This window comes from Falco peregrinus, chromosome 5, assembly GCF_023634155.1.
Source record: "Falco peregrinus isolate bFalPer1 chromosome 5, bFalPer1.pri, whole genome shotgun sequence".
Taxonomy (NCBI): Eukaryota; Metazoa; Chordata; class Aves; order Falconiformes; family Falconidae; genus Falco; species Falco peregrinus.
The window spans coordinates 113257803-113280390 of record NC_073725.1 but is presented as its reverse complement, the minus strand read 5'-3'; the positions used below and the strand labels follow the sequence as shown (position 1 = coordinate 113280390).

Here is a 22588-nt window from a genome sequence, read left to right as displayed (position 1 = left end):
TATATTAATCAAAATTATTTTGTCATATAATAGTAAGTTGTCAGTGCTATTTAAACTGATTAACATTCTCTAAATATTGCTAAAGTGTACATTGAAAGTGTGTCTGATTTTCTTGTCTTTGTTTCTTTTTTAGTGTTGATGTGTGCCGTGCTTAAGGGATATATCAATGAACCTTTTTTTTTTTTTTCACCCTGCAATAACAATCCTCTAGGCCCAGTCTCTTCATTAATTAATAATGATGGAACAGAGTAGGCAGTTGGGTCATTTTATCCTTTAAGTGTGATGAACAGTCCTGAAGAGAATGCTGCATTGCAGCTGTAAGCAAAATGGTTGTACAGATGACAAATTTTTGAATCATAGTCTGCATTTCTGGAATGTTCTGAGCTTTAAGAAGATTGCCAGTTTCCCAAACCATTTTTTCTTAGGGAAGGAATATATTTTTGCTATTTAAGAAAGAGTTACTCTAATGCCTTCTATTCTACGAACTTGGGAACCTGAGCTTCAATAAACATACAAAGTCACTTACCATGCTGTGTTCAACAGCCATTGGAAATGACTTGGGAAGACTTCTGTTTCATAATATTTGTATAGCAATAGGCTAGTAGTAATTTGCATATGATTTTGGTCACTGACCTTACCATGAATTTGGACTGATTTTCCCCAAAACATGTTGTGTGAGGCAGGAACCGTACAGGAAAAATAAGCTGACTGGTTAAGCAACTATGCAAAGAAAAGCCTACTCTTCTACTGAAAGAGGAGCACATGAAAATCAAAATAAGACCTCCATTTAAAGTTACTAATGGGAGAAACTTAACAACTCTAGGTTAAGCCAGGTAAATGTTTCAAATGCTCCTTTTCTTGGGGTGAGCATAATTGGGATAACTTCATTTTTCCATCTCTTTCAGTGTAAAGAATGTAATGAAGTCCCCAAGTAGCAGTTATCTAGATCTATGCATCGTGTTACATGATAAAAGCCTCTGAGTGCCGAGAATTCTGCTTCATTTTCATAAGGACAACGTTGGATTTAGTTGCTTTTCTTTAATCTCTCATTGCTTCTTTTCTGCTTCTTGATCTTTTTGTTTCGCTTTCCTTGCAAGCATTTGTTTCTAATCTGACAGAGTAAATTATTGTGCTCTCTTGTCGCATGATGTGGCTCCAGCTCCCAGCACTGCAGTGCCACAGCTGTGGGATGAGGCGGTACATGTCTCTAGCAGCAGCTTGGAGAGGCTGAGGTGAAAGTGGTCTAACTCAAACCCAGTCTAAGGGGATTTACCTATTCTCAGCCTGTGGGTTTATTCTGGAACATCTATACCTGGTTAACCATTGCGAATTAACTCTTTTGTATGGATGTTCTTTTTTTGGATTGAGTGCCTCTTCCCAGTTGAGCTGGATTAAGCAAAGCAATGAATTTATGGGCTGAAGGTAGAATGAAATGGCTGCACAATATAAACATAGGTAGCTGCTGTGCAAGGAAAATGGGTAAAACCATAAATTATTTAAATTACTTCTAATTTGAGATCTCATTTTAAATAAAACCATAGGCTTCCACATGTTTAATGAAGGTTAATTAATAACTGTAAGGGTTTTTTGGGGGGCATTAGAAAAGTGTGATTTTTGTTTACTCACTGAAGCTGACCAAGGATGGTTGTTAATATGAATCTGTGGCTTCTATTATGATACAATATAATATTTTGATTTCTGCTGATGTATGTACAAGATTCATAAATATATGTAATGTGAGCCCACTTATGCCAGAGCTTTGATGCAGAACTGCCTAATCACATTCTCTTGAATGTGCACTTGCCAAAAGACACACAAAGTTTTCAATTTCTCAAACCACAGATTACAAAGTTAAGGTGGAAGTAGTCATTCTTAACTTAAAGAATACATAGATATTATGAGCAAATAAGCAAAGAGATTTGAATACAAATCCTTTTCCATTTTTGACACCTTGAACAGAGGTTCTTTATAGTTGAGCAATTTTCATTGGCTTTTTGGATTGCTGGAACTCTATCTTTTGTATCCCAAAAAAGTGTCCTGCTTTTGCCATTGATGAGTACTGTTGTTTAAGATCTGAAGTCTTCTCCTTTCAGGAGTCTCACAGGGTGTGCTTTTGCTACATGCTTTCTATTCCTGTCTCATATTTGCCTCTGTGACCTGGCATCCCCACAGGTTTGAGCTGACCAAGATCAGTAGCTTCAGTTATTTGCATGCCCCTACCCAACTGAAAGGGTTTCCACCCACCCCAGTGATAAAATGCAAGTGAGATGCAGGTCAGAGTCTCAGTTTTCTTCAGAATATACAATGGAAGTTATATATTCGATAAAGAGTGAAAATGAGGCTAGTGAGATACACTATTGTGGAGAAAACTTAGGAGCCAACCTTGGTTATGTCTTACATGTTCTAGAATATTTGTATTAAGATTGGATTTTTTGAAATGGGAGAAGTTTGGTGTGCATAAAAATATATGGTGTCCTTAACTGCTTTTGACTTACACTCTTACTACAACGGGTGACTAGGAATACCTTCCTTGAGGTTCTTACTTTATACTTTAATTTTGTATTTGATATGCACTGGAAAAGAATCTGGAGAACTTCAGCAGTGATTACAGCATTTGGAGCAGGTTAGTTACATTAAAGGGCTAATCAAGGTGATTGACAATATATGCTTCATGTAAGAGAGAGTCTATTCTTTGGGCTTTTTAGTGTGCTAAATTAGGAGGTGTCTGTGGGTGTTGTATTCCTAACAGAGTTCTCCTGCGTGTGGGTATAGGAGTAAAATAATGCTGTGTCCCACAGTGCATCTTGGGATTGCTTTGGTCCCAGTTTATATTTTCTAATAATTCAAAAATAAAACAGGAGTCAAGGAAACTTTGTCAATTTTTACAGTATTAAAAAAGGGCATCTATTGGTTTTATCCTATTTTTACTACCTGTGTATAAGGCTTAGAACACTTTTGAGTAACATTACATCTGTTCCAATAGTGCCGTCATCCCAACTAAAACACTGCTACTGATGGCGAGGCCCCTGCTCATCTCTGCTGCTCTATACCTAGGCAGCTTTTGTGGACTGAATTAACTAATTACCAGAAAACTGGAAAGTCTTGAGACTTTCTTTGCTCTTTTTTTCTCCACTTATCTAGAAAATGGGGCTTGTTTGACTTGCTAAGTTGAGTGCCCTATGACTCTGAACTTTGACTATATATCTGTGTTCAGTTGAGAGATATTCACTGTCACAGTATTCACGTTGGCATCTTTGCATTAAATTTTACAGCTTCTCTCACTTTCATTGTTCCTCCAAGTCTGCGTGGTACCTAAGTCCACAGGAAAGGCAGATGATGATCTAAAGGACTGGTCCCACTTATTTATGAAGAGGATGGAGCGAATGGGTAATGATGAGTGCAACAGTGTTACGCAGGTAACAGTGAGCACAGCAGTGTGTGCGCTGTGTTAGTGGTTTCAAAGGTCTGATTATTTTAATGGCATGTAATCCATTGGATGCTCAAAAAGCATCTTATTATATCACTGTTTCCTTACAAGTTGGATATAATGGTTTTGAGTGACATCATTGTCACTTGCAGGAGTGATAGTGGTGGTTACTGCTGTTTGCAGGTGGCATAATGATCATAGCACTTTGTTTTCTTCAGTGTTCTCATTTTTTTTTTTAGATATCTTGAATACTCTCTTGAATACACAGCAGCATAAGAGACACTGTAGCAAATGCTCTGGCTCTTGCAAAGGCATAGCTTGAAGTGAGTATGGTTGCTGTGTAACTGGCAGGCTGGCGTTACTCATGGGAAAAGCAGATGACACTGACAAAGTCAGCAATGAAATTTTCTTAATTTGTTGCCAAGTAGCAGCACCTGGATGTAACACCTCAGAAAAATGCAGCTCATTGCTATCTGGTTTATTATTTGTTTTTTCGTAAGTGAGGGTGGGAAAGATACTGTGGAAGCAGGCTCAGCAAAGTGGGTTTTGTTTTCATTTTGACTTCATTATAGACATCACAAAAATATGTCTCTCTTTTCAGAGCATAAGAATTCTTCTTCTGTTATTTATTTTATTGTAAAAGATTAAAACATCTATGTGGGAAATTAGCTATTTAACCTACAAATTCCTGGCCTCATCTAGAAAAATGCCCTCTCTTCCATGCTGTTGTTGTTATGAGAGCATATGTTGTCATGCCATGTTACTTTCAACCTTTCCAGTAGGCGTCATCAAATAAATATGAGCTGTAGACCCTTGGAACTGCTTATGATAAAGAAACTATGGTGATTGCAGTGACAAATAGTCAAAGAGTCATAGTATTGTTTAGGTCGGAAAAGACCTTTAAGATCATTGAATCCAACTGTAAACTGCCAAGTCCACCACCAAATCCTTCATACAAGAAGAGAGATGCGTGGGACTTCCAGGATGCTGTGGAAGAGCCTTGTGCCATACTGGCTTAGAATCTGTGTAATGCATCTTCAGCTGCATATCGTCTTCCCCTCGCAGGCTGTGCTTTCCCACTTGCACATGCTTTATTCCTGGGCATTTGCTTTCTCAGATTACCATCACTATCATCCTGAGTGGGCATGCTTTATGGAAGTGAACAGAAAACCCTGAGAAGTCTTTAGTGAGTCTAGGCCCCGTCAGTCTGAAAGTACATTACAGGTTGAAGAAGGAAGCTGAGGCTCTCCTCAGTGTATATTCAGCTGGTTTGAGTTTCAGTCAGATAGCTTCAGTTTCTGGGACATCTCATTGACATGTGTGGCCTTTGAATGTAATGTTTTGCAAAACTTCAAGTGACGTGAAGTTGTACTGTGGTAAGAAATCGGAAAAATTGACAGCTTTTGATCACCTATGAACAGCAGACAGTCTAGCAGCTATTTCTGTAATTGTCGATTTCTTTGTCGTGGTGTTACTCAGCAGCAGGAGTCCCCAGGCTCAGTGTCGCTGGTCACACTACTTCCTATTGACAGTAAGTAATAGGCCTGTGCACGGGTGGAGAGGTGGCTTCATCCCCTTTTTTCTCTCTTTTCTGCTAGGAAAGGATCCCATGGATCCCACGCACAGACCCTATGTTTTTCCCTCCTCTACCACTTGCCCACGGCTAACTCTGGTCCTGCGGGTGGATCGGTGCTGGTTACCCCTTTGGCTACAGTTACTCCAGGGCTGAGGAGCGCCTACACACACAGCTCCCAGCCAGCAGATGCTTTCACCTGGGCACATACTTGAGCTGTATAATCAGAGCCTCCCTATGGACCGTGACTGATGGTGGTGTTTCCACTGGGGGGCTTGCATTTCCCCAGGCAGTGCTGCATCCACAGGGACGGGCAAGCAGAGTGATTTACTTATCAGCAGTGCTACTCAAACTGTGGTTTGGGGACAGAAAATAGATGTCAGGGTCTTTTTTCCCTCCACATCCCTTGTGGTTGCCATTAGCAATGCATATGAAGTGTGAATGTTTTTGTAGGGTCCAGTGAGAGTGATGATAAGTGGTTTTGAAGGTGTGTTAATTAAGGAAGGCTTTCCACTTTGACTTTATTATGTGCTCATTTATTTCTTGTTCTGTTTCTTGGCTAAGACATTGGGTCTCCTCCGTTACACTTACATGGTTCCTCTCTGCCATTACCAGATGCAGAAGTTAGTGCTTTTCAAGACTGAGCCTAAGAATAGCCAGCAAGTCTGTCTTAAGCTGTAGCCGAGGATGCTTGATTTGATTTAAATATTGAGGGCAATAAAAAGCTTTTGCATTATCTGGAACGATCATGTTATAACCCAGCACTGTAACAGCATGTTTTTGATACTATTGCCCTCATACTCTCAGTCAACTTCATTGAAATGATCCTGTCTTATATGTCTGTGTTTCCGTGGAAGATCAGAGCTTTGTGGGTAATACGTAAGGCTGTGCAGAGAGGGCATACAGTCTACTCTAAATCGTGGTGTTACCTCCTGTGGGAGTCAAGTCCAAAGCTTTGTTCAAATAATCAAAAGATGTTTGAAGAAACTGTCTCAAGGCTTTGAGTACTTGGAAAGGAAGGATGGGGGAAAGAGAAAATTTCCTTCCCCTGTTCCCTTTCCATCTCTTCCGAAAAGCCCCCAAACCAGCATACAGCTGAGGGTGTGTGATGCTGAACAAACCCAAAGTACCCAGCATCTGTGGGGTGTCCCACTGGCTTCGGGTTGGCTGGCTTAGCTATAGTAAAGACCTTCCGTATCTTTTAGGTTAGCTGTCTCTTAGTGCTAGGTGAAGAGCTGCACTGTTTTTTATATATAATGTAACAAAGAATTTTTAATGATCTCTTCATTATCTGGTTAGTAATGGGTGGGAGCTGGATGATGGATATACATTCTAAATTATTGGTGGTGCTGCCCTGAATCTGTAATGACTTTACTGTACTTGGTACTGCATTAAGATAGAACAAAAGACAAATATCTCCAGGAGCCTGTGGTACACAAGATGAGACATATGTAAATGGTGTAACGATTACTGAGTGGAGTGAGAGCTGAAGAAATGATTCGTGGTGGGATGATTATCTTCCCTCTCAACAGCCATACTCCCACTGACAGCAGTACACGTGTAAAAAAGAAATCCTAATTCTTCCTCCTTCATACTGGAACTTCAGCTCTCCATGGATGCTTTGCTACCAGCACTTGCCGAAAGCTGTTTATTGTCTGTTTAGGCAAGAAAAATATTAGCCAACTGTTAGAATGGTGCATATCTTGCCTTTAATATTTGATGTCTTGTCTGTTGCCTTGATATTGGCTCATGATTACGCACTGCACATAAGACCAGTCAATAGACTGTTGTGAAATTGTGGCATGTCTTGCAGATGAGTGGCTTCTTTTGGGCTACATACAGTCCCTATGGGGAACCATTCCTGGTCCTGCTATTAGTCATCTTAGGCTAAATCATTTGTTCCTGGATAATAGCTTCTTTTCAGAGCAATTTTACTTTAAAAAGGAATTAGAAGAAGCCAGAAGAAATAAAACCAAAATGGCTAGATGGAGAAATGAATGAAACATGTTGCGGAGCATTCAGTGCTTCTTGGCAGTAATAAATCCTGTATTGGCGTCTTGCAGCTGAGTGTAGATCAGGAATCCCAGGAGATTTGAATTTACACCCCTGAACTGTCACCAAATTGTCTGGGGCAAGAACTCCAGCTTTTTGCTGCCTTTGCTGCTGCATTTCTATAGCTGGAAAGAGACTGTAGAAATGCAAGTTGTTATGTATCTGTTCCTAACATTTACATTGGATGCATCAGTCTGTATGACAGAATGTCAAGCTCTTCAGTGACTTTTTTTTTTAAAAAAAAAGTAATGGATTTAGAAGTGTATTTATGTACCTTGTGTCTTAAGAGCAATGGGTTTGATTGGAACCTGTAATGGGGAAGGTTTACCTAGGGGGTTTTGTAGTCAGGTTGCTGCCTTTCAAGATGCTGAAGGGTGGTCCCTGTTCTGCGGGGTGGCAGCTGGAGCCGTGGCAGAACATGGTGATGTGGCCAGTTGTTGCTGTTAGATGTGAGGAGGGAAGGTGATGAATGAGGAAATAGAGGGGGAGTTAATTCATTTACTGATTCTGCTTCTTCAGTGCCCCTCCTTTCTGTATGTTGGCTATTTAGATCTAGCTGTAGAACATCTACTCAAGGAGGTTCCAAATCCTGCAAGGATCTGTTGGCAGAACTGTCAAATGGACTCACAGAAATAGCACCAGTACTGTAAAGCTCACAGGACACGTGCTAGATGATTGGTAATTGCAAAGGCTTTTAATTTTGGACAAATTCTTAAAATTTATATAAGCAAATTTAAGAAAGTGATATTAATGAAAACAGATAATGAGATTCATTACACTTTACAGGCAGCTTTGTTGTTCCCAGATTAGAAGGAAATTATTATTTGTTGAGGTTCATTCACTAGTGAAATTCAAATACAGCTTGCTGAAACTAGTAAATGCTCTCATTAAATACACTGTTACTGCTGGACTGGATTCTCTCAATTGATTTTATTTTAATACAACCTAAACAGAATTTCCACGTAATGCATCCAAAAATTTTTCAAGCAACATACATGATAAAACTGGGCAGTTGCAGAAGCATCCGTTCTAGGTGAGAATATTTTGCATTTCACGTCTTTGGTGTATGTTTTAGTTTGAAAAAACCCTCATCTTGTTTCAGTAAAACAGGTAGTTTAATGCAATGTATATTTTTGTGGCATCCCTGGTACAAAAGCAGGTGTTTGCTTTACTTAAATATCCTTTAAACAAGTGTCATGAAGACCTCGTGAACTAATGAAGACTGATGTTGAATTGCATCGTAGTGTGCTTGATGACATTGTTATATCTAAGGGACAGAACAGACCTTCCTTAGCATTTGATCAAAACTGTAACAGTAACCACAGTTCACTGTCCATGTCTTCTTGCCTTCCCCAGTTTCTCAGGTAGGGACAGTTTCTTAAGGCAGGTCTTGGAAACTTAATCTGTTAGTTACTAGCTATTCATTGGAATTTTAAGCTTCACTTTTTCAGCTCTTTCAGTCACTAGATAATATTTTTTGGATTGAAGTGGAAGAAAAATAGGCCTGCTGTCACTTCTAGCTTTAGCAAGAGAGAAAAGCAAAATAGTATACAGAAATTTGCTTCCAAAGCCAGAGAGTGAAATCCCACTAAAATGTTGAATGAGATTGTGGGTTTGAATTTTCAGTGTTACAACAGGAGTAACTGGGCAAGCTTCACATTATGAAATTCTCAGAATGTATTTGAGAGCTATAGAAGCTGGTGGGCCTGGGCAGGTGTTACCAAGGTGTTACGCAGCAGTAGTAATGTCAGGGATCGCTTCGTAGTTCAGTGTGAAATAGTGTGCGTGAAAAAATCATCAAGGTGATACTTTGTGGCAGTCAACTTATTGGTGTCTGAAGCCCTAGGTAATGGGATGCTCGAATGCTCATCAGTTGAGAAGAGGGTTTGAGGCTAAGGTGTTAGGAGCTCATGAGGTAAGATATAGGTCTGTGTTCTCATGGGAAGAATTCATACGTGTCGTATCTGTTTGTCATTGGAGTTCACTATCCAAAATAGCTGGTTTACGTCTATGCTTCAATTTCAATAGCAGTTCAGCATCACTGTGAAGCCTTTACTTTCCTTGCTGAACAGCTTTGTTTTCCCATTTGAAGTGACATATGCTGTGATTTTTAAATTACTTTTACAATTTTTACTATTTGAAAATTTTATCTACTTTTCTGGATGCATTAGAAAAATGTACGGAAGAATGATAGTAAGTAATGAATGGTTTATTTGCAATTTGTAAATTTGCCATTCTTCATCTCATAATTTAAGCAGTTGTGAAACAGTCTTTTTGGTGTTTTATGTTTTTTTTTTAAAAGAAAATGTTACTTCAGTAGTGATGTGCTTTTGCTATTTTTGCAGCATCAAAATGATTCTCTGTTCGTCATGCTCCATTTGGTTGCAGTGGAGATGACTGTCAGAGAAATACAATTTTCCAGGAAGCATTAATTGAAATGATGGTTTTATATTCAGCATGCAGTAACTGACAGATGTAGGAATGGAACAGAGAAAATTCATTAAGTGGCATTTCTCCAGTTTTTTAATCTTTTTCTCCCTCCAAAAAAGCAACAATGCCAGACGGAATCAGAAATGCATTTAATATACTGCACATCATAGAAAATGTTTTCCATGCAATCATTTTCATTTTCTCACAAATTTCAAACAAATTTTGAGGAAAAGTTTTGGAAATCGAAACCTTAAGAAATTATTGAAGTTCTGGAAGCGTCAGTAATAAATTTTCACAGTATTTTCTAAACCTCTGTAGATTATTTGTATATAAATTTAACTCAAATCCGCATAATCATTCTGAAACACTTGGGTCAAGCAAAGAAGGATTACACAGCTTCGACATAGAAAAGTACTTTAAAAAAATGAAACATTCATGCTTGTCTGGACAAATGAACATAAAACCACCAGTTCATGCCTTATTGTCATACAGAATATAAGACGGAAGGCCGCTGCTTTTGCCAGTAACATATGAAGCCTGAAGTCATATTGAACTGGTGTTACCATTTACTATTTTTAGTCCCCACTGATTCTTTTTCACTTCCTTAATGTTTTATATCTTCATATAAAAATGATATTTAAACTTACTTTCATTTGCAGTGCTCTTTCATTTCTTGAGGCACAAGTGAGAAATAATAAAAAAAAATATTCAGGAACAGTAATGAAGTCAGTAAGTGCAATACAAAAAACCCCAACCAACCATTAAAAAATCTAGCAGCAGGAAAGCCGTCTCCTGGTTAAAAGTACTGGTGAGGACAGATGTCCACTTCTAGATCTTGCTGTGCTAATTGACGTTTTTACCATCTGTACTGCCTGTCAGCACGCACTAGCTGGGGAGCGGCATCCCACAGAGCTGCCAGTGCGACAAAGTGCGAGTGACCTCTAATCCTCTTCAAGCAACCAAGTTAGGCTTGCTCAGAACACCTTTAGGACTCTTTAAAATTGTGTTTCTGAATAAAGCAGATTATTTGAAAAAGATAAGGGGTACCCCCCTTATACCTTTTGCTAGCAATAGTGTGGAGAATTTATGGGAGCTTTGAAAATAAACATCTTCCATGGCCTCAGATTCTCAATCACGTTTCCCTTAGCTGCATCTCTTTGTATAACTTTGACTTCTCTATGTATTTTATTGTCCCTTCCTGACCTTATCTCTGTAGTAATGCTTACGACCGTTACGATGTGATTTCATCAGCTGGTCTATAAATTTCTTCATTCTCACCTTTCTTCTCTCTCTCTCTCACTCTCAATATAGGAGTTTGTTAGTTTCTACCATTCAATGGGAGGGAAAAAAAGAACTCCAACAAAATTTTGCTGAACAGTTTTTTTTTGAGTGATGGCCAGATCTCATAGGAAGCAAAACCTTTTGGTTTCAGCTGAACATTGAATTTCATTTTCTGGTATTTCTAAATGGCTTACAAGAAAATAAATTTCATAATGAAAGATGAATATGCTCTTTTTTTCTTAGGTGTGACTGACTTGGTGAGTAATTACACCAAGATGTAGACTTACAGAAAATAATAAAATCACACTCATGATTTCCCCTTTTCTATTTGTGGTTCTTAAAGAAGATAATATTTATTATGGAAAATGGAGGAGTACAATTAAGTAAAATGTATATCTAAATTCCGGTGTAGTTATTTAGACTATAGTCTGGAAGGTAATGGTGGCCATTGATACTTTAAACTCAGTCTAGTCCTCAAACTTATGGTGTCTAAATGAGCAATTTTTCTCCTACAGAAAAAGCAGCTCTTTAAGTTTCAGTATCTCTCTTTTGCTTTGGAGGCTTCTCGGTGTGTACATGTATTTGTGTGTGCATTATCATCAGTAACACCAGACAGGATATGTATACTTTCTGTGGCCTCCTGACAGTAAAGTATATAGTGTCATTTCAAAGTTGTGAATTAATCATGTTTAGGTAAATATAATTAGGATTGTTGAAAAATACTGCAGCTATTTCCAGTACTATTTCAGCTATCCCTCTTGTGCTGTTGAGTACCCAGTCATCTACTGACCTGCTGGAGCTGGCACACCACTGTGCACATATGTTCTGCATTGGGAAATAAGCATTTTTCAGAAATCTCTTCCTTCCATTTCCCAATATGCTTTTTTTCTGTTTCAGAATTTTGTATTGGTGCTTGTAGACGCATTATATGAACGTTTCTGCCAAAAATCCCTACCGCTATCGATGCTGTCCATGCACTTTCCGCTTTACGTACAAAGTCACTGCTGTATTTGGAGCAGGTTGTGTTTTGGGGGCCTAGTGCCAAGTGTGCATGCCATTTGGAGTGAAAAGCCTTCCTTGTGTTGAAGGGCTACGCAGCCCTCTGAAAACTGATCAAACTGCATTTGTTTGGTCTCTGCTAAAGGCTTATCCCTGTGGTGGATCCCATCCGTGGTGAGTGACTCCCCGATCTCGCAGTGGGTTGTCTGAACTTGGGTGAGCTGCGCTGGTTCATGAAAGGGCACCCACCCAAATGGCTCCCAGCCTGCAATTCCTATTTATAGGGAAAAAACTTTACCCCATGTTGGAGACTGACTGGGAGCTCATGGAGGAGCAGAGACGTTTGACATGTTATTATACGAACCACGGAGAATACAGTAGACACTTTATAATAGCTGGAGCCTGTCAGTTACAGTGTCACTAGGCACTAGGTACTGAAAATTAAAGGAAGTAATAACAACTACAGCATACCTTTATCTGGGAGGGAAGGATAGTATTGCTTAGAAGCTGAAGGTGAAATGAAAGTTTGATGAGTTAACCAGGAACCAGAAGCTACACAACAGCTGTAATTATATACCTTAAGTGAAAGGTGAGTCAACATCTTTGCCTGTACCTTGGCAGGATTGATATGTTCAGAAAAGCATCGCTTTCGTCTTAAGGAAATTGTTCTGGGCCTGGTGCTTTCATCCAAGAGGGGGTGCAGTGGCCAGGCAGGTCACTGGGGCAGGTGGCACCTAAAGCTGAGGGCCGTTACCACCTAAGGATCCTCATCTGTTTTGCTTGACACGTTGAAGGTGCTGTTAATGGGGCTCTCCATTCCTGAGGTACCTGCAGGCACGGGTAGGCTGTGGGGGAGGTGAGGACTTACCCTCAACTGTGTAAGGAGAGGAATGCCCGCAGCGCGGGGTCGGCCGGTTCCCACCGCTCCCCTGCCGGCACCTTTGCGCTCCTCTGAGGCCGACTGTCCGTCTCAGTATTTAGGTTGTGCCGCGTTAGTGTGGGTAACCATGAACAACTTCGCGGTGCTGATCCCCTTCAACACCTACAGTTTTGTCAATGTTCCAACTGATACCAAATACTATGTGGCAGATACGTGTAGCCCCTTATTTTATTGTGGTTCTTTATGCTGCTGAGAACAGTATATGAGCACAGTTATTCTGCCCTAACACTCGCAAGTCTTTTTTAAAATTTATTTATTTCTGAAAAAGCAGTAGACATGCATACGTTAATGTAATTAATAAAGAGGGAAAAAAAGCACCTAATTGGGCCGTTCAGCGCAACCACACACTCTTACACCGTGTCCGGAAATTGAAGTGTTCTTAAGTTGAAGTATCATTCAAAATGAGTGTATTTTTATATCAATTTAAGAAACACTATAGTGTCCTTTTCACTTTCTTTGCATATATAACCTGTCTCTTTGGCTGTCTTTTCTCACTTAACAAAAAATTGATGCAGTTCCCCCCAGCGATTGTACAGCAGTACATATGCAGTAGGAAAGGCTGCTCTGAAGTAGGACAAGACATGCTTTATTGATCTATACTTTGAGTTCATCGACCTGAGGTCAGAAGAAAGATATGTCTACTGCTTCTACTGACATTACCAAAAGCTACCAACAGCTATTCCAGCTTCATCCTAAATATAATTTCTTTTTAGGAGCCGTTGTTTACATGTGTGTATGTATCTATACACATAGGTCATCTTAAAGAAACCTGCTAATTCAAAGACTTTTTTTAATGATGAAGACTGAGAGGAATTAGTACTAAAGGAGTCCACAAGGATCCTGTTCAGAATGCAAGGACAAATCATCATGCAAAAGCAAAATTTGAGTGGCATATCTACCGATTTGTTAATGTGCCATAGATGGTACAGGTTGTAATTGTTCTTGGAGAAATAATTTATAGGAATGCAGATATAAGTGGACGTTTTCTATTTCACTGCAATTTCAATTTATTTTATTTTATTTTATTTTATTTACAGGATTAGCTGGCACTGCTGCAGACCTAGAAAAAAGAAAGCTTATTTTTGGAAAAAATTTTATACCTCCAAAGAAGCCAAAAACGTTCTTACAGCTAGTCTGGGAAGCGTTGCAGGATGTGACTCTTATAATCTTGGAAATTGCAGCCATCATATCTTTGGGGCTTTCGTTTTATCAGCCACCTGGAGAAGGGAATGAAGGTAAAAACTTTTTGTAAAAATAATGTGTATAAGTTTAAATAAAACCACTGCTATATCTCAAATTAATTCCACCCCCACCCTCCAGAAGGTCACTAACAGGAAATTTCCATGTGGTTTGTTCCTTATACCATTACATCTGGTACTGACATATTTTTTGTATGCTTGACATTTCTTTATGCAAATAGCTGAACCTCGTGACGTGTGCTTAATGAGTTAAAGAAAAAACACAACTGAGTATTTTTCTGTTTTAATGTTTGAGCCTGTGTTTGATGTTTATTTATTCATCTTGGATGGTTGTTTACTGCATTACAGAGAAGTATGTAATTGCTTGTGTAACTGATGTATGGTATCTACATGAACATGCACAAGAATACCAGCTGAAGACTTGACCTTAGTGAAATTCGCTCGTTTTTGTATTTTTATGATATAGCTAAGGCTAGCGAGGCTGGCTCGAAAGGGAGTGTTAGAGGCTAAAGTCATGTTACTGGTAAACTGTATACTGCAGAATCCTGTGATTTCTGTAGAAAGTTTTAACACCCTGCCTGCCTCCCTCCTTCCCCCTCCTCCCGGAAAGTACTCTTGAATTCACATGCTTAAAATATTCGTTCCTCTACATAAATGCAAGATTTCCATTTCTGGCAACTGATCCAGATTTTTCTCCCTCCCCTCCAGCTCTCTCATAGACTTATAAAGCTGGATAAAACATGCCGTGTGAAATGACGTGAATAGCTTGGCAAATGTATGAAGAATGTCTTCCTCTAAATATAGCCTTGAAATGCTTTTTACATTCGCTTCGGTTTCCTTTGGCTACTTTCCTTGAAGACCCTTCCTTCTTCCTTTTCCATTCACAAGCAGAATAAGCATATAGCTATGCATAGTTCTTGCATCGTATTTATGATTCTTTAATCCTTTGTATATAATCACAAATCTTTTGTTGCTTCCTTGATGAATTTTGAATATGTGACTATTGATTCAGCAGGTGTTTAATTTAGGCATGAAAAGATAAAGGAGTAATTTGTTTTTTTACAGAAGAAAACATTGTTATTACCTCACGTAACGACATAGTAGAATACCTTGGGCACACTGTAAACCATGAATGATGCTATACAAAATTAGAATTTAGTTCTGCAAAATTTTTTCTTGGGCATAAATGTGCAGACTACCCTCTTAGTCTTTTATTTATTTGGTGGGAAAGGAATTTTGAAAACAGGATTGTTACAGTTTTTAGGAAGAGGGGAGATGTGTCATCAGACGATGGTTTGGTTTTTTAATTATTATTCTTATTATTTTGATACTGCATTTAAGATACTTCTTTTCCCATGGGAAGCTATGACACATCTGAGATTCTGAGACAGTCTGAAAAGCTCAACAGGGCAGCCTCGGAAAAAGTGTTTGTGTTTTTCCACAGCACAATATTTTATTTAATGGTCACTGTTTCCCCTATGTTTTTAGAATTGTTTTCCTGGAAGATTTTGCTATGTTTTACACAGGGAGAATAAATCAATTTGGTGAATATCTATAATACAACATTTTGAACACATTGTAAGGTCCTTTATATTTTTGAAGCCTTTTTTTGAGAAGTTGTATAAATGTGAGAGATGGTCTTTTATTTTAAAAATAGTGTATTATAAGCTACTGCCAGGGATACCTACAGTTTATTGGTAGATGTCCATTTTAAAGAATCCTAAACATTGAAAAACTGACATATTAAGCTTGCTTTTGCCCTTGGTGAAGTGAGGTGTAGTCATACTTGAAAATGATTTGTTGGCTGGTAACCTTCAGTAACCAATTCTAAAATAAAACTATATATAGACTAAAGTTAAGTAAAATTCAAATGAACTTTTTATGAAGAAACTAAATACGCTATTTTCCCTACACTTAAGCCAATTTATTGAACAATTTAAACTATTTCTTGACTTGAACATGAACCTGGGTTCAGACCAGATGTGGGCCTGTCTCAGGAGCCTGTAGCTCTTTGGAAGGGCAGCGGCTCGTGTGCTGTCTCTGGTGAAGTGTCTGCTCACCCGTCTAAATCCCGTATTTGTTACACATCGCTTTAGATTGGTCCATCTGTGCATTGCTGTTGTAACAGAGAATACGGAAAAAAATATAATATGTAACATCCTCCCAGCAGTCTACATTATGCCTATTCTCATTTTCTTGGGGTGAGAGGGTAATCTTGTCTATGGGATGTAACGGGGAATCCCTACCCAGTGACAGGGATAAGTGACAAATGCTCCTCTGGGAGGTGTGAAAACTTGTATTTTCCATTTCTAACTCTTCCCAGAATTAAAATCATTCATTGAAATGTGCATTTATTTGCAAGTTTTATGTTTTTTCTTGAAAAGAATAAATTTTCTTCTGAAACCACAGCCCGATGTTAGGAAGGAGAGCTGGCATTTCTTGGTGTCTATTCTTGAACTTGCCCAGCCCCTCCACAGCATACTTTAAGCACAGTTTAAAAGTTTCTAAGTTTCTCAGACAGTTACTGGAGGCACTTGGTAGTTGTGCTGCCCTGCTCCCTGGCTGATGCCCTTGTGGGCAGCAGGTGGGAGGTGGTGCAAGTCCCTGGTGCTCAGATCTGCCCTAGTTCTCCTGATGGAAGCAGTGTGGAGGTGCTGCAGTACCTGCTTGCCATGCTGAAGCTTGGTCTGTGGGCTGAGTAGCTAAAAGTCAGTTTCTCTGGAAAGAACTCTTTCTAGATGATGCATTTTTAACTCCCCCCCCCCCCCCCCAAATTGTGGGTATTTGGTTTTGCTGATTGGTGACAATGTGAAATATAAAGCTTGTGACAGTCAACTTTGCAGCTCAGCAAAATCGCCTTTGTGTAACAAGACACTACATTTGGTGCATGGTTGTTATACAGTATATAGGACAGCCTCTGCTTTTGAATTCTAATTTTTTTCTTTCCTTTTTCAAAATGAAACGCGTTTTCGTTTTGAAAATGAGTCAACATGACCATTCTCCTTTCCACACTGATTTGCCCAATCATCACTGTTATCTGAAGTCATCAACTTACTATCACCCATGTGAACCTGTCCGAGTCCAAAAAGAATTGCAAACATAAATTCAGCACTCTTGCAATGCAAGAGTCGTAAAGAAATAAAGGCAGAAAAAAGGCAAAACCTTCATGAGCAGACAGCTGTGAGACTGTTGGTAAGTGGGGTGTCAAGGGGACGTGATCAAGAACAACCAGTTCCCACAGGTTCGTGGCGTATGTAGTGGTACTTGTGTTTGTCTTACAACGGTGAAGTTTGTCCTGCAGGTTGGCCCCATGTCACGCAGGGTAACTGTGCAGATTCCTTGGCCACAGCTACAAGTGCCCATGACCACCTTATGCTTTTTCAGTGTCTGAGGTCTGTGACTAGGGCAGGACAATGAACAGAGCAGGAGCCTTCCCTCTGGAGACAGAGCTACGTGAGGGTGCGTGTTTCCCCAGAAATAACCTGGTCAATGGCAGAAGCATTAGCATTAGCCAAATGCTTCCTTCCCCCTTTGGTCCATCCTCAGGAGCAATGTGAATGAGAAGCCTGGCCAGGGAGTCGTAGCTGAAGCTGATACGTTGGCTGGTGTGAAGACGATATGTCTTGGGAAATACCAGAGAAGGGTTTGGACAGGCTGGGGACCACAATGAGAGCTGGATATCTTTTATCTTCTATTATTGTCAAATACATAAAGAGACCTGAATAGGAGATGACAGTGGTGTAGTGCAAGTTGGTTAGCAGCCACCGAAGGCGGGTGGAAAAGCATCTGAAAAAGCCAGAGGAAAGCAAGGCTGTGGTTTGATTTAGCCTCCTCAGCCTTTATTGGGAGCGGAGCCCTGTGGATGTCACCCTGGTGCCAGGAGTGGTGCTGAGCTGGCTCGTACCGCGCAGTAAAGCCAGGCCTGCCCCGAGCCATGTACCCTGCAGCAGCGGGGATGGAGTGTGAGAGTGGAAGGGAAAATTGCATTTCTCTCCTGCTGGACACGTTGATATTCAGCATTTTTTTTAAAAATACTGACTTTACATGAAAGCTTAAATAAGGAAAAGGTAATGGAAGTAACATTTTACAGAAAGTTTTAAACAGCATGTTAAAAAAAAAAAACAGCAGAATTTTGAAATGTTTAAAAATAAAAATATTTCATGTGCTTATTGCTTAGGACTAACTTGAAAAGTTGTGACCGTTGCGAAGTGACAGCCTTTCTTTGTAGGAATAAGAACTAATAATAAGAAATAAGAGACCTTGAGACATAGTGCTAGGGAAACACCACCTTGCGTCATTTTTTAATCAAGGGTACATACACGCTGCCTTTATACCTAATATGTTTATATCTACCTTTCACATATCCTAAACTTTTACCTACCAATGACCTCATTAGTGTAATAAGTTGGAAGGCATCTTTATTTTCTAGAATTAATATAACTCCTTCTGTTTTTTGGACACTAGAGACCTACTTTAATTTTTTAAAGCTGTAACAGAACTAGTATTTAACTGGTTTCTGCACTTTAAATGCAAAATATTTTTCTTCTGAGGCTTTTGAAGGAGGAATGTGCACTTCTAAAATATATTAGAGTGCATGAATTGCTTCAGAAACCTTGTCTAAGGGTATCGTTTAATGTATGTGCATTAGTGCATACTTTGCTGTGTAAGGTGGTTATGAGGTTAAAAGTTCATTTTCTGTGTGTACTTCTAGATTAGCTAACATTTCCAATTTTAAGCTATGAATGTTGTCACATTGCCAAATTTATGCCCTTCGACTGTAGCATAATTGTACTTTCAAACATCCATAACACAGTTTGGTATTATCTTGAGAAAAGTAGATTATTATCTACTGAGTTGCATTCAATTTACACTGTTGGAAACGGTTGATGTTTCTGTGGTTTTGAAGTGTCAGTAGCGACGTTTCTCAACTAATCTTAACTGGAAGTAGTAATCTGTTGATAGTACATGAAGTTTTAGTTCTACTACAATTCCTCATTTAAGATATGGGCAAATCTCGGAAAACATTTCATTTTCTGCTGCAATCACAAGACCTGATCTACAGGAATTACTAGATAATAGTGCAATTTTATTGCTTCTCCAGAAGCCAGTTCAGTTTCTGTATTTTCATATTTCTTAGCAAGAGTGAAAGGTTCAAGAATTTTGTTCTCAGAAGCTATGCTAGAGTTGTTTTTATGATCTGTTTTGCATTCCCTTTTACCCTTTGACAGGCCATCAGGAGCAATCGAGAACTTCTGCATAAGTTATTGTCAGCCCTGTGGCAATCACTGCTCTCATTACTGATCCCCGCAGAATCATTTTCCCACTCTCTCAAAAACTGCAAAACTGCTGCTGCATTTTAGAGAATATATTTTGAGAGAAAATTCCCGCTGCAGATGTAGTCTCTACTACAGTGGTGATCACATAGGGGTGCAACTTAGGCAAGTGAAAAATACTTTGTTCAAAATCCTTCTGTGTCCTGGGTTAATAGAATACAGACTGCTCCCTGAGCAAACAGAATAGTGAGCCTATGACATGTAAAGAGCATTTGAAGAATATATGGCATCCTGGCTTCATTTTTTTTTTGTTTTTTTTTGTTATGTAGATTAGAGCTAGTCTTTATCAGTGTACGGTGATACCATTTTTGTATAGTTTGCAAAGAAATAGCAAGTGTCCTGTTTTTAAAGACAGTATGTGAATACAAATTGCTGCTTTGTGAGATCAAGTACCTGGACGCTGGGGTCTGGAACCGTTACACTGCTTGAGCAAATGAAACATCCTTTGGGAAAAGCTGGGTCTGAGTCGGAAACCCATCAAGGGAGTGAGTAATGGCAGTGCTTCTCTCAGCTTCTCCCACATCTCTGTCTCATTTTGGCTGTAGATCTGCAGGTGTCTTCCACCTGGTTTGGTTTTGGTTGGGTTTCGATTTGTTTGTTGTTGGTTTTGGTTCTGTTTGGTTTGTTTTTTTGTTTTTTTTTTTTTTTTGGGGGGGGGGGAGCTCAGCAGGGGGAGGGGTGGAGGAGGATTGACTCTTTCCGCTTAGATCTCTGCTGAAACAGTTCTTGCAGGAATTGTCTAACGCAATTTGCAATTATTCTGTCCCTTTCTGAAGTTGTCTTCATATGGCCTGCCCTGCAATTCAGAGCAAATCAGCAGCATTGCCCAGGTTCAGTGCACCCCCCATCTATACCCTTGTTGAACTGGTTAAAAGTTTTCAGTCTTTTAACACTTTCATCAGTAATTTCTGAGCCGCCTTTAATCCTCTCCCTTGCTACTATCATCAGGCCTTGTATCACATATGGCTCTTATTCCCTGGTTGTAAAACCCACTGATATCAACACCTGACAAATCATTCACTGTTTACATGGATGTAACAGACCTTTTAACTTTTCTTCCTTGAATTTGTTTTCTTTACATGGATTACAAAGGGGGGAAAAAAGTAGCCTGAGGTAAGATGTTTTAACATCCCAGTGTTCAATGTGAAGCCACAAGCATGATGTCTGTTTTCAAGTGTACAGTTTCTTGCAGCTTAGTTTCATGTGACATCTAGGCTACTAAAGGGAATTTTACCCTAATAACACACAGCAGACATTCAAGCATTCCCCTGCATCCAGCAGAAAATAAAAAACACCACCTTTCTAATACAACTCTAAGGTCATGTTAACAATTTTATTCATTGCTCTGTATTTGCATGTATAAACAGCTGAAGATTGTCATCCAGCTTTTACCCTTTTCCATGAATTGGTTTTGGTATTTTTTATTTTTCCCAAGGGTAATTGTCATTTTTCATATTCATATTTCGTATTAATCAGATTCATGTGCAGAGTTTGTTGTCTTCTGCTCTTGTATGTATTTTGCTGCATACAGAGAAAATTTCCCTCCGTTGGGGGATGCAGGTAGGAATCTCAGCCTGCCATGCTAAATCAGCAGGTACCGGTCACCGTCACAGTCTGGCAAGATGCGTGTTAAGAATAAGGGACAATAGAGAGGGGGGGAGGAAACAACCAAACAAACCCCCAAAACAACCTTGACAACATCACAAGAAATAATGACTCGCAGCTGTATTGCCCTGTGGACAGCTCTTAGAGGTTAGTTTCTTCAATTTATTGGTATGCAAGAGACGTGTGTTTCCTTTCTGTTTGGAAGGAAAGCAGTGCATCGCTTCCCAGCTTCCCCTCCAGGGTCAGTGCTGGGGCTTGCAGGGAGAGCCGGGCAGTCTTTGTAATTCAGGCAAGGTGGGACAGGAAGGAAAAAGACCGTTTCTGTGTTGTCATGCATGATGAGACAGCTTGACCTTAGATTTGATGAATTTAATCTCTTTTTCCCAGTTGTTAATTTGTCATTTTCTTCCCTTCTTTTTCTTTTCCAGTAGTTGTGAAACAACTACATTCATATAAGTATTTTCAGGTAGCTGCTGTTCAGTGTCTCACTCCTTCAGTATCCAATTCTTCACAATTTTCTTCCCACTCTCATAGAAACATTTTTTGGTTTTAGAGTTATTACCCAGATCATAAACTTCTTACATTCTTTTTTCCAAGAAGTGTAACGTCTTGTTGGATTGATCTGTTTTTCTCGGGTGAATTTAGAAACCTTAACATTTTTTGGAGGAAATCAGCTCATTCTTAAATTGTATAAATACACAAAATGCTTGCTGAGGAAACCTTGAAATAGATTCTTGTGTACGCAAACACGTATTGGCACAGGAGAAACACACAGGTGTCATTTGGGCAGGAAGCAAATGCTGGATACAGCACGAATAGCAGGATTAGCTCTGCAGGAGCACTGCCATCTCATCTGGTGTTGGAAATGGCACTGGGTACTATTAAATTCTGTGGTAGAGCACAATCATTTCCTGCCAAATGCAAACATATTGTTTTTATCTTTATTAATATTGATCATTTGTATGACCTTAACACTAGAAATGAGCACTAGCAAATCTCTGCATGGCTCAAGATTTCATTTAAACAAGAAATACTCATGTGCCCCCTTTCCTTAAATGACCCTGGGGGATAAGCAGTTGTCTCAAAGAAGTTAAAGAAAGTGAAAGCACTAATTATTGAGGAACTTGAACCAAATGTAATTAAACTTAATTAAAAGTAACCTCAGATAAATAACCACATAAAAATCTTGATTCATCCTCTGAGGAATTCAGTTCATTTACTTCCTAGTGAGACACTGAGTATGACTGAATATTAACTAAATGTTTTAATGCAGCATTTATAAATTTTTACCTTGTCTTTACCCATACAGTCCACAACCAGGATTTCATCATGTGTTTTCCTTAGCATTTTAATTCAGTAGGACTACTCACATGGTTAATGAAGCACATCGATGTTTTAAGTCTCTGTAAAAGTGCCAGACTTTTACAAAGTGAGAGTCTTGTAGGGACATTTTGAGATCTTGGAACACAAAGATTGGTACATGAAAGTGTTGCATATGTCTCCATGTCTCTCAAAATCTGTCCCCCTGGGTTTCATTAATATGCACTTAATATATCTGATTAATGAGTGAAAGAATCAGAAATGTCAGAAATGAGTCAGCTGAACAAAGTTAATTCTCTAGTCTTTGTGGCAGTTCTAGATCTTACCCTTTTTTAAAAAAGCATTTTACATGTGATAACATAGATTGCATTAAAATACATAAACATAGGCAGCATAAAAATCTAGTTTGCAAGGCAAATGTTAATATTA

The 22588-nt window shown here is 39.1% G+C and overlaps 1 protein-coding gene across 12 annotated transcripts in view; it reads left to right on the top strand.

The window, feature by feature from the left end:
* Positions 1–22588, top strand: part of ATP2B2 (ATPase plasma membrane Ca2+ transporting 2) — a 432035-nt gene that overhangs the window by 288180 nt on the left and 121267 nt on the right. For all 12 annotated transcript variants that reach the window (XR_008747494.1, XM_055806184.1, XM_055806177.1 and 9 more), the window contains one exon: positions 13740–13937. Coding sequence is in view for 11 of the 12 variants with exons in the window: in XM_055806184.1 (XP_055662159.1) it covers positions 13740–13937 (198 nt within the window). In the remaining variant the exon portion in view is untranslated. The remainder of the gene's footprint in view (positions 1–13739; positions 13938–22588) is intronic.